This window comes from Brachypodium distachyon, chromosome 4 (assembly GCF_000005505.3).
Source record: "Brachypodium distachyon strain Bd21 chromosome 4, Brachypodium_distachyon_v3.0, whole genome shotgun sequence".
Lineage (NCBI taxonomy): Eukaryota > Viridiplantae > Streptophyta > Magnoliopsida > Poales > Poaceae > Brachypodium > Brachypodium distachyon.
In genome coordinates this window covers 6,101,468-6,119,477 of record NC_016134.3, presented here as the reverse complement: position 1 = coordinate 6,119,477, position 18,010 = coordinate 6,101,468, and the positions used below count along the sequence as shown (strand labels likewise).

The following is an 18,010-nucleotide window of genomic DNA, read 5'->3' as shown; positions in this document are numbered from 1 at the left end:
AACCACCCAGCAGATACATGTGCTTCCACACGTGCCAAAATTCATGTTTAAAGTATCACATTAAAGGAAATGCTAAGTTTTTGAAAGTTAATTTCCATTTCAAAAAGACAATAAGAAAAGAGCCTCAACTGCTATTGAAGCTCGCAGGTTGAATTATCGTTTCTAACATGGATGTCTCAAATACTATGGAACATGTATGAACATATTAGCTACAGGCTGATCTGAATATCTGTATCTCATGTTGAGAATTGAACCCTTTAAGGATCCTTTGATGTGGACATCACCCCAACAGCCGTTGCATAATCAACCTTCATATCCACATTCACTCCATCATTTGTCTCTCCAACACCCGCCGCCTCATCATCCTTCATATCCACAATCACTCCATCATTTGTCTCTCCAGCACCTGCCACCTCATCATCCTTCATATCCACATTCACTCCATCATTTGTCTCTCCAGCACCCGCCGCCTCATCATCCTTCATATCCACATTCACTCCATCCTCCGGCTCTGTCGGCGGTGGTGGAAAAATCTCATTTATAAGATTTAGAAGTTCCTCGACACGTTTGTCTTCATTGGTTGTCCCACCTTGCTCATCCTTGGAGAATCTTTTCCCACACTCTTCTACCATCTGCAATGGAGAAAGAAACAAATTAGATTAATGACATCTTAACCTACGAGATTAAGAAGATGAAGGTGACCCAACAAAACAAATTGTGCTAATCATTTGCAAACAGATTAATCTAACATCATAATGTTCTCTCAAATTCCCTAGACAAACAGATAAATGCATTTGTGATGATGTAAAATTTTACTAGAAGGATCATTGAGACAGTTGAGGGTCGTTAGGTGAGTAGTTTCAGGAAACCAGTAGCGGCACCAAAACATTTCCCCAAACGCTTTTGAATGCAAATCTATACATGCATTCACAAGCAATAGTAAAATTCAATTTATGGATAACTTAAATCTCTTAAAAGATAAACCAGTAAATATTTATACAAGTACTCAATGGAAAAGAGAAAAAAAACAATTTCTTGAAACTTACGCGATGCAAAATTGCTAATATTCAGGTCTATTTGCTGACTTATTTTATTAATAAGTCAGAGTTGGCCCTGAATTTGGACAATGTTGAGTTAAACTGTGATAGCGTTAAACAACCAATAGCACACGCACCATACAAAGCCGCTTCCATTTCATGATGCACCGAACTATCACTTGTTATATTACAAGTTTACAACTACATGCCTTGGTTTGCATCAGCTAGCAAAAATAGCATAACCAAAGAACACCTGAAAGATCAGCAAGAGAAAGCCTAGCTATACCGCATAAACATCAGCAGCTGAGGACGGTCTCCAGTTGATCACGTTTTGCTTGTCAGCATCTGTAAGCTTGAAACCCTCACATCTCTTTACAAATTCAGTAACTGATTCCCTTGTCTGGTTGCAAGCAGGAGTTTTCAAGAGGTACTCATACACCTGGGTGTCACAACAATAACATGAGATCAGTTTAGACATAAAACTGGACATACACAAACAGGTTATCGAGCATAAACACGGTGCCAAGCATCAGAGAAGTAATTGGCCACCTTACACTCTGATGCAGCAACAGCCCCCAAACATCCCATGGGATCAACTGTTGCACCCCTAGATCGTAGGAACTGAAGAACTTCCAAGTTGGTGAGATGTCCTGCACTTGCTTTCTCTCTGCAAGAGCAATAAAGAGCATTGGATGTTCGGAACTTCAAACTAGAATAAGTACATGACAACGAATATCCTGCTTGTAATTTATTCAGAACATATCAAGCATTCTAAGGATCCAGCTACCAAGTTTGAAAATTGTGACTCAATACTTAGTAACACAAAATAAGACCAAGATAGGACAACATAGTCTGAACAAGTTATCATCATAATTTCGCATCAAACAAACAACCTCCTTATCGGTGCTCAAAGACCGTTCTGTACTAAACTTTGTTGAATTCTATAATTGATATCAGAGCTGCTGTGCCCCCATGCCTTCATTCGCAAGGGATTGCACAGTAGTCAGTAGAGAGGTCAGGTGCGGGGTACAGCTACAAGATTGTCACAGCGCACACAGAATAAACAAATGTACTTCCTCCGTCCAACAAAGGATGTCTCAACTTAAGTTTGATTGCATCTATGCTAACTCATGTCTACGTACATTCAAATTTTGACAAACTTGAGACATTTTTTGTTGGACGGAGGGAGTAATAGAAAAGGTGGCCATGGTAAGAAAAAAACGAGCACTCACATCTTCATCGTTGCCGCTGTGGAGGGCCGGTAGCACCTTGGGGTCGCGCCCGCCACACGGGAGGAGGACCCAGCAGGGCAAGGTCCTTAATTTTTGCCTCAGTTACGAATTGGGGGAAGATTAAGGACACGAAACGGGGAGCTAAAGGGCGGAATCGGTTCGTAGGGTGATGGGAGAAGAAACGGTCGGGAGCGAGAGAATCGAAGGGGAGATTAATCGGCGGCGGTGGCGGCGCTCGAGCGTGGAGGAAGACGAACGAGGGGGTTGGGGCGGTCGGCAGCGAGATGGGCCAGGAGGAGGGAGAGGCGGAGGCGCTCGCGCGAGGCTCGGCAGCGAGATGGGCCACGGCCCACGGGCTAGAAGAAGGGAATATATGTAAAAAAATTAATTTAGGAACTTTTCAGCTCTTTGTTTTGAATTCTGTAAAAATAAATTGTATTATTAATCTCAATTTCTTATTTATTTTTTCATGTAGAACTATTTCTAAATTTAGCAATTGATGAATTTATATAGAGTTAAAACGAAACTACTCCCTCCGTACAACAAAGAATGTCTCAAGTTTGCCAAAATTTGAATGTATTAGACATGACTTAGTGTATAGATGCATTCAAATTTAGTTAAAGTTGAGACATCCTTTGTTGGACGGAGGAAGTACTTAAATTCCTTCTTTCTCCAAAATTCATATATTCAATTTTTCCATAAAGCTTAATATCAGTATGTTGGTATCGATCTGCAAAGCATAACCCACCCACACCCCCCTCTCTCTCTTAACTCTCTCTCCCTAAAATAATCATTATTTTGGATCATGATTCTACGCGTCACATGTGTATACACACGTACATACATGATGCGTCACATGTGTATACACACGTACATACATGATGCCAAAGTATGATCCGCCCATGGATTCCCACTTTTGGAAGGGACTTATTCAGGTCAAGGATCTTTTGCTCTAGTTTTGAGAGTTTCAAGTGGAGAATGACGAATCAATCCGCTTTTGAAAAGACAGGTAGTTCGGGGATTTGCCATTTTGTGATAAGTACCCTAGGCTATTTCACATTATTCGAAATAAGCATGTCACGGTGGCTTCGGTTCTTGGAGTCTCTCAACCGCATGTTGAGTTCCGTCGAACATTGCTTGGTCACCACCTTAAGGCGTGGAACCAAATTATTGAATCAGCTATTGCGGTTCGTTTATCGACCGAGCAAGACTCCTTCGATGGAGCCTCCTGCCCTCAGGGACCTTTTTCGTTAAGTCGATGTACTCAAGGATTATGGACACACAGGTCCGCTTAGATCGAAATTACTTTGGCGTTTAAAAAGCTACCACTCAAAATTAAAGTGTTTCTTTGGTTTCTTTGTCGAGGAGTTATTCTAACTAAAGACAACTTGATTAAGTGCAGATGGCAAGGGGACATCCGTAGTGTTTTCTGCTACGAACATGAGTCTATCCAAAATCTTTTTTTTAATGTGTGATTGCGAAGGTTGCTTGGAGAGAGACCATGTGGCTTTTAACATCTTCGAACAACATGGCTCATATTTTTGGTCCTTGGTTGTGGGGGGTGGACAAGAATTTACGTTCCCTCATTTTAGTAGGGGCCGCAACAGTTTTTTGGTCTATTTGGTTATGCCGTAATAACGTTGTTTTTGATAGAAAGAAAGTGCATTCTTGTATGCAGGTGTTGCTCTTATGTACAAATTCGCTGCGATTATGAGTGTTGTTACAGAAGGTGCAGCACAAGGAACCGATGGAGTTTGGCGCCAAGCAACTAGAGTGGATCACCAAGGAGTTTATGTCCCGGTTTGGATGGCGTGCTAGCTCTATATTACTTAGTATGCAGATCGGTTTCATGTGTGGCTTGTCACATTTTCTTTTGGTGTCATGTCCCTCGGATCCTAAATTGTTGTCAAAATATTACATGTATCTAGACGTATTTTAAGAAAAGATACATCCATATTTGGGCAAATTTGAGTCAAGAATTTAGAATCAGAGGGAGTAGTTTTTAAGTTGTCGTATATTGTAAGACTTTAGGCCATAATCTAAAAAAAATTTAAAAAATACAACGGACATTCCTGGGCCTGTATGGCGGCGCACCCCAGCATCTAGTTTAGTTATCAACTTATCAAAGTCTCACTGACAAAAGATGAGGATTCACCAAATATATCTATTCAGATGTGTTCAACTAACATCATGGCAAATCCACCTCTAGGCGATAAGTATCATCAAAAGCTACGCCTTAAGAGGGATATACATAAGATCTGATAGCTAGAGTCTAATAACACAAGTGGAAATATTGTTCTCTAAAGTGGCTGATAATCTCCAACCCTTTGTCTTCTCATTTTCAGGGTCTTTCATCACCTACTTCTTACTACAGGGCTATACATTAGTGATGCACCTTGGACTGGACTGCATCCTTAGTCCAGAAAGTTATTCAAAGGTGTCAGTTAAGTTAGCACTTCAGGCAGCGAATCGTTGATAGGATCCTCTTTCCATACACGTTCTTTCGAAGGCTAGCAGCATGCTCCTCAATAGCTCCGATCAACGCAGCGCATAATGTATCATTCTGCACATTAAGTACATTTTGAGTGGAATTGTGCAAGAGATTTACGAGGAGCTCACAATGTAGAGGGGCAGAACCTGTTTTTACCTCACACTGTCGGAGTGCTGTTTGAATCACATAATTCCCATACATATCATGCAAGAGATGATGTAGCTTGGGGTAATTGATAAGATCCTGGATGATTTTGAGGCGTCTAGGTTGCTGTGCTGCTTTTATACACTTTTCGACCACATTGCTGCTGCACTGCTGCATTGACAGATATCCGTTGTGACCCTCCAGTTGGTCCAGTATGTTATCTGTTGCCCACATAACTTTAAGACCAAGTATATGCTGTATTACATAGTTCCTGCAAAGGTAAATTCATATACTTATAGTAGTAGTATTCAAACGCAAAATAACAACAGGATCAATCGTGATTAGATTGTATACTTCTGTTTTCAACTTGAGAAAACACAACAGAATGTTCATACCCGTACTGATGTCGCGAGAGGTCAAGAGCGCTGGATCTGGATGTGATATTGTACAACAATTCGTCTCTCTGATCCTCGTTTGCATTATCAATACATAGATTAAGGATGCGACAGCTATGACAGCCTCGTGCTAGCCCAAAGCAATATTTTATGGCCGCGTCGAGAAGGAACTACAGAGATAGATTCATTTCAAAATTAAGGTTGATGAGTTAATAAATATCATAAGTAACAAAATATTGGAATCCATAGTTAAGGTTATCTTGGATATCTTTTTTCTCATTCTTCAATACCACGAGCATGTGAATATATTTCTTGAATTTCTTAATAGGATTACCTTGACTTCTTAGTTGAAACCCAAATCACTCTGGGATAGGTACCACAACTCAAGTTGTAACGGAGCCTTTGACAGTGATGTACCATCAGTACTTACAAATTGATGGAAAGCATTTTCCAGCATGGTGCTACAAGCCATGATTATTAACTTAACTACCTTTAGCATAGCTTTTGGTTAGTGATACTGGCAAGTTTTAAATGCAGAAGAAGAATAGGTGGTTGATGTTTCTTTTGCATGATTAAAAATCAATAAAGCATGGAGATCAATGAACACCACCATTGCATGAATAGAGGTGAAAGTCCAGTAAACATCAGGAACAAACATGGTCCTGGGATAAACTATGGATTATTTTGAGTCTCTTTGCAGCAATGATTACAGTTTGCACACCCATTCAGAGTTTTGTTGGCCTTTGCTTAGAGAGCTGACTTTGTCATGAATAAGAATGAATTCCCTTTCTTTGTTCATTGTCTAGGTTACTTTAAAAACCACTACAGTTGTCACCCAACTACACGACTAAAAATCATTACTTTACAAAGACCATATGCAGTGCAATCACATTTGTGTCGATGAGTAGAGACCAACTAGAACATTTTTTTTGCATTAATTGCATATTCTTTTGTATGAACTTATAAATCTAAACTACTAGCATTTGAACAAAGATGAGTCTAAAGTAATCATAACAATAAAGGAATTGAAGGTTTATATATGCAGCAGAAGTGCAAGTAAACTGCACTACATAGCTGGTTTAGTTAAGAGTTTGCACAGCAACCATGCAAAAGAAAATACTACATCGGAGTTAAAGCAAATAATTCTTACTCCGTACTTTTTTATTCTGAGGTGAAAGCTTCTCCAAGCAACGTTGTGCTAAATAACTGCCATGGGCATCCATCATCAAAGTGACAGCACCAGGGCTCAGAGAAGATACAATCATATAAGCTTCAGCTGGAGTATTTATTCTGTTTATCATCTTTCGTACCACAAAGCTCCTAGTTTATAAGTTCAGAAAATAATTAAATAAAATGTGGTAATAATACATTAAAAGCAAACAGTGTTTTAATCAGAGCACGAAAAACATACCCATGCATGTCGCATGCAACTTGAATTAGCTGGCCTGGTAGTTTGGTTATTTCACAAATTATATGCATCATTTGCTGGCCATCACACTTTTGAAGTAGCTTTTGCACCAAGTACTTTCCAAATGGATCGACCATAAGTTCACTGATCTGTTCAATTATTCCATCAAAGATCATTTTAGCCTCCTCGGGAGCACCATTGGTAAATAATTGTTTGTACCAAACGGCAACCATTTTGGTCCTTCGCCAAGAGGCAGATGTTTGCTACAAATTCATCCACTGAACTGCACTCTCGCTGAATTTTCCTGACTAAATCATGTCCAGATTCCACGGATGATAGATACTGAGAGCTGTGCCAGTCAAAACACAAGCTATTACTGCGCTGAATATTAAGATGATCATGCCAAGAACACCTGGTCCCATATTGATCTGTCTCAGCTTGCTGAATTTGTAAATAACCAGAGTCTCCACATGGGCAGCCAGGGCAAGCTATGCAGGGGAAATTGTTCATAAGTGCAGAACTGAGGTTGCTATTTCCACTCGAACTAACACTGGCTCTCCCAGGATATGTTGAAGGTGCAGCCATGGTAGAGGACTGAATAGGAGTGTCACCACCACCTTCCATGAAGCTAAACCCCATGTTTTGTAGTGCAAAAGACAGCGACTGATCAGTGACAAAGTTGTCACTGTGATGGATGCCCACACCAAGCTGGCTACTCCCAACCATTTCCCTATCATACAGAGGATCATGCATATGCGACGGCCTTCTCGCAATCACCGGCAACCGCCCTGCCTGGCGTGAAGAACTACTCGCACCATTGTTTGCAAACATGGCATCAGTGCCCCTGTCAGAAAAGCCCCAAAGTGAGAAACTGTCCCGGTTACTCTGCACTTCTTCCATAGCAGTAATAGGATAGCTTGCTAAGGCGCAGACGAAAACCACAGCTAATTCCGGCTCGATCAGACAATGAGGCTAGAATCACCAACCCCACAGCACGAGAATTTCTCAGTATATTATAAGCAAATATAAGGAAGTTACCAATATGATCACATCATCAAGTACATATTCGGTACCAATTAAAGACAAGTAACAAGTTTATGTAGGAACAATTTGGCCTGAACACAACAGGATGGGACAACAACGTCTGTCAACAATCACCCATGCAAGGAATCTCAAGCGAACCGTATATGGAAACAAAACTGCAACTAAACGCTCCACCAACCAAGAACGAACATTATTTATGCGGTACGAAATATGCTCTAGAGCCAATCACGAAGGTGATAATAATTTTTTTTGCTCGTGGAACTCAATGATGTGTATGATAACTGTTCTAAAGCGCTTTTGGGTAGATAAAATACGAACACACATATGTGTACACTAGCATATGTTTTGTGTGATGACATGAGCAACCAAGATGAGGGACTAGCATATGGGTTGGTCGTGAAGCATGCAACCTGGCATGAACAACCAAGATGAGATTCCCTCTATGGACATACTATTTAAAGTTAAGAGTTAACATGGTCCGTGATTCCGAGTCACGTATTCGCCTTGAGCTCGGCCAATCTATATCACGGTGCGAAGGGAATTCTTATGTACTCCCTCCATTCCATAATTCTTGTCTCAAATTTACCCAAAAATGGATGTATCTATTCCTAGAAAGCGTCTAGATACATGTAATATTTCGACAAGAATTATGGAACGGAGGTAGTATTCAATTTGATCTTTACGAGCACTTAGGAGTTGGCACATTCTGCTTCGGCTACTACCAATTAGTAACCAAGATGAGTTTCAGTCCAGCAAACAGCCACAACACCAATGCTTGCGAACCGTTGATCTCGGTCGCAGATTGCCTCTTGTTGTAGAAGGAGTAGAAAGAAAACTCTAGCCATCCCATGTCCTATGTGTGACTGCTATTGTGAGTGTGAGCAAGAGAGATAAACACAAAGAACACAACCAGTGAGAAGAGAGGAAGAAGAAGCAAGAGTTGTTTCTGTCCAAAAAGTTTGGTGGTTCCAAACCGGTCATCTTCAAGATGGTGTTTGGAGGCTCAATCATGCTCGGATGGGCTCCAAACTTGGTGAGTTTGTTTCTTATATTTGAGTATTTCGATTTGGTAGGCTGGTTTGAGTATTTCGTAAGTGGAGCATCAGATTTGAGAGTGGGTTCGTCAACTTAGTGACTTCAGTTTCAGAACAGAGTAGTTTTGGTAGACGAACAGTTTGGGTAGGCAAACAGTGTCAGATTGAGCTGAAATTTGGAATACTTGTTGGCGAGTCGTGGGTCTACTTGTATTCCAAATTTGGTTATGTTTGGATCAGCGGTTTAAGAACGGTTGACAGAATACCGAAGGAAACATAAGCTGTGTTAACTCTGCTTTGTTATGGTTCTACCTCTCATGGTTGTTGTTGTGATTGTCGTTTGGTAATGTGTTGTGTGTTGGTAACGGGACAGAGAATGTGTTGGACATGTTTGTTTATCGTTTACCCCAAATTTAGTATTGAGAATAGCACGTGTCTGGCGGAGATGCTATTGTTGGTAGCCATAAACGTTTCAGTTCAATGGAATGGAACCGGATCAATAGCTATTGCCTTTCCCTCCCAAAAAAAAAGAAAGAAAAAAACTGCGCCAAATTGTACTGCAGGACGGAAACAAGAAAGATCCACGATTTCGCCATCGAATCCACGGTAGCACTACGGAAAAGACCACGAAATCTCTGGCAGGAATGCAGAGCAATCGGCCGCCGAGGAATCTACCGGGGCAAGCAGAGCAGACCCCCACAAAACCCCAACGAACAGAAACCCTTCCCCAGGTAACAACGAGAGGCCAAAGCCCCAGCAAGAGCCGGCCGGGAGCGAAGCCAAGCCGCCGCCGCCGCCGCCGCCGAGCAATCCACGGTAGCGCTTGTCTGTTTCCCGGTTGGGAACCGATAGATGAACGAGAACAGACCGATCGAACCCCAAAAATGCAAGAAAGCGCGTGGCCCAATCGTAGAGGAAAAATGCGAGGAAGAGATTAGACGGGCACCTCAGGGGCATTGGAGAAGGCACATTCGCAGGTAGAGCTTCGTGGCTTCAGGGCGATTGGCCAGGGACTCTGGGAGTGGGAGGCTGTGGCTCCGTCTCCGTGGGACGGAAGGAAGACAAGGAGGAGGAGGAGGAAGCTTGCTGGAGAAGGGAGAGACCTACGAAGAGAGAGAAATAGAGACGGGGGTGTTTCTGCGAAGGAACGTTTGCTTCTGGTGCAGACTGTTGTTTCATGCATGCAAATGTTTTGACTGCCTTTGAGTTTTGCTAATTTGGCAACGGTGATGAACTGATGAGTTTTTACGACAGCTCAGTTAGATCAGTTGGATTGTTATGCCTCGGTCCGGTTCATAGAGTTGTTTGCATGGAATAAATAATTTGTTAGTGGTAGTAGTTTATGTTAGATCAGCTGCTTAATTTCGATCTAGAGCTTGAGTATGCAATCGGAGACGTAAATGAATGAGTGCTATCTTTTTTTCCGTACCTATAACGAAAACATAAACAAATAGAGAAATTAGAAAATTTGAATAGTTTTTATGGGTCGGACTCTAATTTTTATATGGTTGCGACCTTCAACTAAAATGATCTCAGTCTGCCAACCAGTCCGGATCAAACCAACAAAATATGTATGGTCAAAGAAGTTAACAAGTCAAGTCAGGATCAAATAGAAAAAAGGACTAAAAAAAATAAAGAAAGAGAGTAAGAGGGTCTAGAAACAATAGTGCTAAGAGATGAGTGGATAAGCCAAATGGTCCACCATGGACCATGAGCATTCTCCTCCTTCGGTTGGTCTACATAAATCATGGACCAAGTTTTTACTTTTGTTCTCAATTGAGATTCAATGGTAGGAACGTTGGTTGTTTCGAAATCCTCATCGCCCACCTCATGAGGTTAGAATTTTATTAAATTTTCTTGTGAAAACCTGAGGTTAAGAATTAAATTAAAAGTTTTGTTTACTTCAGCAGCAATGTCCTGCCATGGTTTATCAGTGTGTCGCTAGGCCTCATCTCCCACAAACAGAGACCATGCATGCATGTTGCGTTGGGAATTATGGATTTCTAACTTGCTAAATTGAGTAGTGTCATGTTTCAGCAATTCGTTTTTCATTGATTGATTGCTTTTCTATTAGACTAACCGATGCTAATAATTTGACCACTGAATTTTGCAATTAACTGTTTGTCCTGCATGTGATTGCTCTTAGGTTATAACTTATCTTATTCTCAGCTCGTCTTGCTTTTATAGTAGTTATTTCCACTGGTATTAATTTCATGAATTTGCTAAATACTAAGTATTATTTAAGAAGCCTCAGTTAACTAACATAGTTAGAGCATTTTGCTAGCGGATTAGCAGGAGTATGGATTTCCATGAAATGCTTCAGTGCCAGGTCATTTTTGTATATGTTACCAGGAGTATGATCCAATTGACTAAATATATTATCACACAGTTGAAGTTTCAAGATGTATGAATGATTTAAACATATTTGTACATACATATATATTTGGTTTCTTTTAGTCAAAAATACATTTTAAAGGGCTTTTTGTCATATGGTAAAACTTAAAATTGTTCAAAATAGTTTTTTCCTTCAGAGGAAAATTCTGTTCGCTACACTAGAAAACTTTGAGGATGATTTCCTTAATGACCTGCAATGGCTAGCTAAATAAACATAAGAACGGTTTCCTTTTTTGGAAAAGGAGGGAATTCCCCGGCCTCTACATCGATCGATGCACAGTACATCCATTAATTATTAAAACATTCTTGGTACAAGTCTCAAAGTTACATCTTGTAAAATAAAAAAGAAAACTGAAAGGAACACATCAAGCTCCTTCTAGCCTAAAGCCAGCGTGCCATCCAAACCGGCCGAAGAGTTCCCGTGCGACCCTCTCCAAGCGGTTGGACCTAGATTCCATAAACCCTTGTGCCTCCGTCTGAAGCAGTAGGGACCATGTACGGAGCTAGTGAGACGCCCGAAGAACAACCTGCAAGAAGTGAGATGTTTTTTTTGTTATGGAAAACAATATCATTTCTACAATTCCATATAAACCAACGCTTTCCAACTCCCCCAAAGCCACCTACCAAACATATTAGTGATACAAGCTGGAGGAGACAAATTAAATGTCACAAAGGCGGTTCGCCATACCAAACGCGCCATCGGACAATGAAAAAAGAAATGCTGGATAGTCTCGTCCTTATCACAAAATACACATTTCTTGCAACCATTTCAGTTTCTTTTAGCCAAATTATCTTTCGTAAGCACCACCCCCGACATAATTTTTAATTTTAAGAGGGATCTTAAGCTTACAAATAAGTACGGTTTCTATTTTGCTGGAACTGGTTAAAGCCTTCTTTTTTTGTTTGCATAAAAGAATGGAACATTCTGGATATATGGGTGAAACAGATGGAATTGATAGGTCACAATCCATACCTATGCTTAGTAAAACTGATGTGGACTTTGTCGATGAGAGGTTGAGAACACATTCACCAGAAAAAATGAGAGAAAACATCCAAATCACATAAAAAGAATGTGAATTCAAAGTAAGGAATCGAAGAAGCCTTTGTGGATCTCTTCCCACGACCTTCATGTTCCAGGTCAAGTGAGAAGGCAGTTCAATGGATTATCTCATACTCCAAACATCAGTACATGAAGTCTAGAAAACTAGGTGATTTCCCGCGCGTTGCCGTGGAAAATGCTATATGCACGTCTGAATATGATTTTAGAAACAAATGATAATAATATGATTTAATGTAAAATAAATATGAATATTGTAGGATAAAACGATTTTATCATTCATAATGCCTATGCAACAAAACAATATGTGTAATTTTGATGTGCATAAACATTAGCAATTTTGAAGAAACCGAAAAGTGAAGCTTCGTCAACCTGATATTTGCAGATTTAGAAAAATTGACATACATATCATGAAAATATGTGTGTTTAGTGGAAAATGCTATATGCAACGTGAAGATAAAAAATCTTAGGCATTAAAATATTAAATTCGAATAACCACCAAAATGGATTCCTTGTGTACAACAACACATGATGTGGATGGTGATGTGGAACCTTTGAATGCCCATGATGTGCATGATGTGGATGATGATGTGGACACCTTGCATGTCAAACTTCCAAACATTAATTGCAGTTAGAGGGGATCAACTTTATAGGTTATATAGATAATAGATTAATTGCAGTTAGTGGGGATCAATTTTATAGGTTATATAGATAAGTGGTGGGCTGTTCTTGCAGAAAAGTATACCTGATGTCTTATTGTGTGTGAATTTCTTTAATCCATATATATTAATGATGACATGATAGTGAAATCTTACAATAAAGATTAGCAGCAGAGTAGCGGTAGCTGTCAATTCTACATGGTCTCATTGCATAGGTATGAAAAATGGTTACCTGACAAGCAGTGACACAAGAACGCTTACCAGTGTAATCTCAGTTTTTTTTCATGGCAAATTCAGAATGTAATAATTTTTTATGGCAAACACCTCCGCTGCGGTGCGCGGCGTGCAGAGGCGCCACTCGCTGTGTTTATTGCTCTGCGCCTGTCGAGTAATACAAGATCACCGCTTTGCATTTCACCATGCACTGCCCTATGCCCCTATGCCAAATCACCATTGGGTGTTGTAAATTATTCAGAGCAGATTGTTTTGAGGCACTATGTTTGTTGCTCGTTTGTTCAAAAGGGAGAGATTGGAGCTCTGTCTCTCTACTGCCCTAAATGTGCTATTGTGATTTTTCTTTTTTTCTTTTTCAACGAACTCAAGTTCACTACTGCCTACTGTCCTGTCATGCGTTCAAATTTGTGCTCACCCTAAGAAACTGTTTTAACCATTCTGACATAACGATTTCTCTGTTGAATGTAGGGACATAATTGCCAAATTTCCATATACTCCGGCAACTAAAATTGAAGGCCTTCTATAATTAGCAAATTTCTATATAGTGTGATTAATGTAGTATATAGATTGTGGTGGTACCATGTTTGCAGTTAGGTTCCTTATTTCTAAGTGGCACAAAAAATGATATGATGTTGTGATACATATAAGTTTGCTTATATTTATATCTCTTGTCAAGCATCATTCTGTTATTCTTATGCAAGTTGCACTTCTCATGATCTAAAATCACTATGCACTTGAAACATCAATCACTGGATCTTTTTTTAATGGGAATCAAATACAGGTGTATCGATTACTAGTGATCACAAAAGAAACAAGCATTTTCATATAGAACATTTGTAGAAAAAATGACATAATATAAACATATATTAGAGATAAATTAATAAAAAATTAAATCCAAAGAGACAAACAACGGTGCTGAAATATCTTCAAAAAAATTACAAACATTTCAAAAGATTGTAAACTTAAATTCAAAATTACCTTGTTGGTGGTACGATCCTCATCATACATTTGAAGTCACGGTAAACCTGGTCCAAACAATGGATGAAATCTTTTGGCATTCATTTAAAGATGAAATCTTTTTTTAATTGTAAAGATGTAAATCTTAGTTCATAGTAAGAGAATGTAGTTTATTTCATCAAGAGTGAAAAGTAAGATATTCAAAATTACCTTGTTGGTGGTACGATCCTCGATCCTCATCATACATTTGAAGTCACGGTCAACCTGGTCCAAACAATGGGTGAAATCTTTTGGCATTCATTTAAAGATGAAAATATTTTTTTAACTGTAAAGATGGAAATCTTAGTTCGTAGTAAGACAATGTAGTTTATTTCATTAAGAGTGAAAAGTAAGATATAGTAATGAAAATAAAAACTCTTCTTATTGCTTCTTGGGCATAATCATGGTAACTTGCAAGGGTGGGCAATTTGTAAGGGCCGCCAAAGAGTTATACTTTAGGGTAGGGACGTACTCTCTTGCTGAATTTCTGGCTTCGCCCCTGCATTAGGGTGGGCATATTAACCGAAACTGAAATCCCGAACCAAAAGAACCGGGGCAAAAGCGATTAGACCGAAACCGATAATTTTGGTGCGGACTCACAACCGGTAGAAACCAGAAGCAACTCCTTTTTGCGAGACATGCATCACGTGATCCCAGCCTGCCTTGCCGTCCGAACATAACCACCACATGCAACTAACTAGTAATAGCAGTGTCTAAAGCTCACTGGAATGGCTAACAAAGGACTAACGCACAGCTGCCCCATTGCCTCAGGCTCCCCGCAAACTTCACCTCATTCCCTTTGTCCTACCCGGCCCTGCGCAAAAGCTTACACACACCTCGTTATTATAACGGATGTGACAAGAAGAAGACAAGATCTAATGCAGGAACAAAAGCTTTACAGCACCTAATCACCCTCTAATTTAACAACAAAAGTTGCCATCACTCACCAGGGGATGGGCTTGGCCTGGGAGGAGAATCTTTTGGGGCTCTTTTAAAGGGGGCAGTGTGGTGATTGGAGAATCATTGGTAGTGTTAAGAGGAGGAAGAGGAGGAGGACGTAGTTCAGTTCAGAGTTCAGAGAGATCGACCTTCTTGTGAGGGGAAGAGAGGGAAGCATGGTGTCTGGAATGGAGGCTGATCCAAGATCCTTGGTCCGAAATATTGTGTTTCTGTGTTTGTTGCCAAGGATCTCGGACCAGGCTTCATTCCTCACACCGAGCTTCCGCTGCGAGATTGTGTTTCGAGAAATCGCTCATGCAAGGTATACAGAGGTGACTGAAATGTATTCATTGTGGGTTATTTTGTTAGAAGGAGTAAGTGTTAATCTTTTTGTTCTTTTCCATTAACGCATTTTTGCATAAAACGAACAACTCTGTACATTGTGGATTAATTTGTACTTAGTGTTCAATCCATGCTTCTTTTTTTCCGATTTTACTCCCCAGCCATTGAGAAGAAGAGACCAACTGCCTTCGTATGCAAAGGTTGTGTGGAATTGAAAATTTTGAGATACACAAGTCATAAGAAGATCCTTGATTTCACAAAGCTTTCTGGCTGAAACAAAGAGGAGGAGCTAGACAAGTTTTACTTACGCCTGGTTGATTGTATCCCACATCGATCCAATTTTCTCAACACTAGCACATTGCATAATTGTACTTCCTTCGTTTCTAAATACTTGTCGCTCGGAGGGAGTATCAAACTATCAAGAGAGAACCTTACTCTGTCTTTTCTTGCGAGGGCGGAGAACTGGAGAACCCTACTTCTTCAGCTTCTTTTTCATTTAAAGTGATCCAGATTTGTATTTCAGCTACATTCTTACTGTACTGCTTCTTGCTGCAAATGGTGTAACTTGTGTAAAATGTTCAGGGTCTTAAGCTCCAGTGGTGCTCTATATTACAACTTAGAGATTTACCAATCTTATACAGTAGTATATTTAAATAGCTATCGGAGGTGTCAAGCTCAGGTTACATGCAGGGGAGAGGGTTTGGCATGATAAGTTCTAAGACATACAAAGAGAGCGAAGGAAGTATCTAACTACCTCCTATAGCTATTTAGTTTAAATTTGAACTAAAACCATCACAAAAATTATGGACGGAGGGAGTAGTATATAAGCACCTGAGAATGCCTTTTGAGATAAAATCGGAATGATCTTTCAGTCGTGGTTAATAAGCATCTTAACATGATCCTGGCCCAGTGCTCAAGTTTATCCAATAGTCATAGCTCCAGCCGTGCCGTGAAACCCATGTACAAGCGCCTTCGAAAAAAAGATATGCTTGCTCTCCACCAGCTACTTCCTGGGCCTGACCAGTTCCAGACACTTGTGAGACAATTGAATCCTTGGATATACTGCATTGGCCGTTGACAAAAGAAAGATCTATCAAAAATACACCCTTCGTCCCATATTAAGTGTCTCAAATTTGCCCAAATATGGATGTTTCTATAACTAAAAAGCGTCTAGATACATATAATATTTTGACACTTAATATGGGAAGGAGCGAGTACCTGTTAACTGTTAACGTTGGCCAAGGTCCGCAGATGTAATGCATCAAGTCCTTGATCTTTTTTTTAGAAAATAAAATCCTTGATCTTGAAAAGCTAGCTTCTAGCCAAACTAATATAGCTTTAACAATTAATTACTAAAAAATCTACTAAATGTATTCTTTTCTTTTACTAACATGTACTCTGAAAAAATTACATCTTGGAGAGTGTGCAAATATCTGACAGGGTGCATTTCTATTTTATGACAACCATAGCCCACATGTTTTCCAAGAAAAGTACGTTTACGCATTACTCTCCTTTGAATACCTTCCCAGAAGAAACTTAATGAGAACAGTAGAGGGAAAACTCATAGAAATAGAAACCAAACAAGATTAGATGGAAACTATGCTGAAATGAATAATTTGAAAAAAAATGCAAAGATCATTTATTTTACAATTTTAAAAGGTTTTCCTATGAGACAAATGTTGGTTGGCCGACAAAAACAATGAATGCTTAGGAATTAGCTAAATACCCATGCATTTCTGCGATTGAAACAAATTATACTCGCACCGGTGATGACAAGCTTAGCATATGCGACATTTGCGAATAATTTTATCGAACATAGGTAGGAAACAGAACTGTTATCACAACCAATTTCAAACGAAGAAAATGAGGCGAACGGATTATTGTCACTGACCGACATCTTTACATGAGTAAGCATGTTGTTGAAGGGGTCTATGCCCTAACCCTAATCATCACATAATGGTCTGTTGTGTAACCCGTGACTCTCCACTTTCAACGTATTATATATGTCAGTTAAGCACTATAGATCCTTTATATATACCGGTCACCTAAGAAAAGCCATCATGACAACATGTCTGTTGTCCGGGATAAAACCATTAGGATGACGGATTACATGTAACGCGTCGGGTTAACATGGTATTTATCCCTCCTTCTTGTGGGCATATAACTTTTAAGTCTCTTATGATTACCCACATAATGTTTACTCTCTGTTTTAAATGTCCGATGCAATCCAAGACATATGGTGGTTATCCCACATGGTTCACCATAGAACCCGATCCTCCAACAAGGACCAATCAATGACATCTTCATACAGCCTCTTTAAACGATCATAAGTTTTCACTTTCACTGATTATTTTTGCGCTGACGTTTTCCCCCGTTTTGCCACATTGAGAATTGATTCATCTCAGTTTGCGAAGTTCTGATTTGACATGTACAAGCTGGACGTCGATAACTTGCACTTGCCGTCACAGAGTTCTAAGGCATCTTTTAGTGCTCCACCTTGGGCTTAGGGTACTTTTTGTTTTTTTGGTGCGAGATGAATATGATCATATTTTTTTACCAAATTTGCTCATATTTTTTTTAATAGTTGCAGTAATCTATATCTCT

General features: G+C 39.7%; 1 protein-coding gene, 1 non-coding gene and 1 pseudogene across 2 annotated transcripts; 1 reads left to right on the top strand and 2 right to left on the bottom strand.

Annotated features, from left to right (window-relative positions):
• Positions 1-23: 23 nt before the first annotated feature.
• On the bottom strand, positions 24-2,568 carry LOC100837108. The gene is made up of 4 exons (XM_003576248.4): positions 2,270-2,568; positions 1,587-1,704; positions 1,324-1,476; positions 24-632 (listed from the first exon to the last, which is right to left on the bottom strand). Exons 1-4 carry the CDS (start codon positions 2,275-2,277, stop codon positions 258-260), a joined length of 654 nt encoding a protein of 217 aa, XP_003576296.1. The 5' UTR covers positions 2,278-2,568; the 3' UTR covers positions 24-257.
• A 1,835-nt stretch (positions 2,569-4,403) lies between these two features.
• On the bottom strand, positions 4,404-9,927 carry LOC100830042 (annotated as a pseudogene).
• A 5,295-nt stretch (positions 9,928-15,222) lies between these two features.
• On the top strand, positions 15,223-15,367 carry MIR166F (microRNA MIR166f). Its single transcript, NR_126859.1, has one exon. It is a non-coding gene; the product is annotated as a microRNA MIR166f (primary transcript).
• Positions 15,368-18,010: the final 2,643 nt, after the last annotated feature.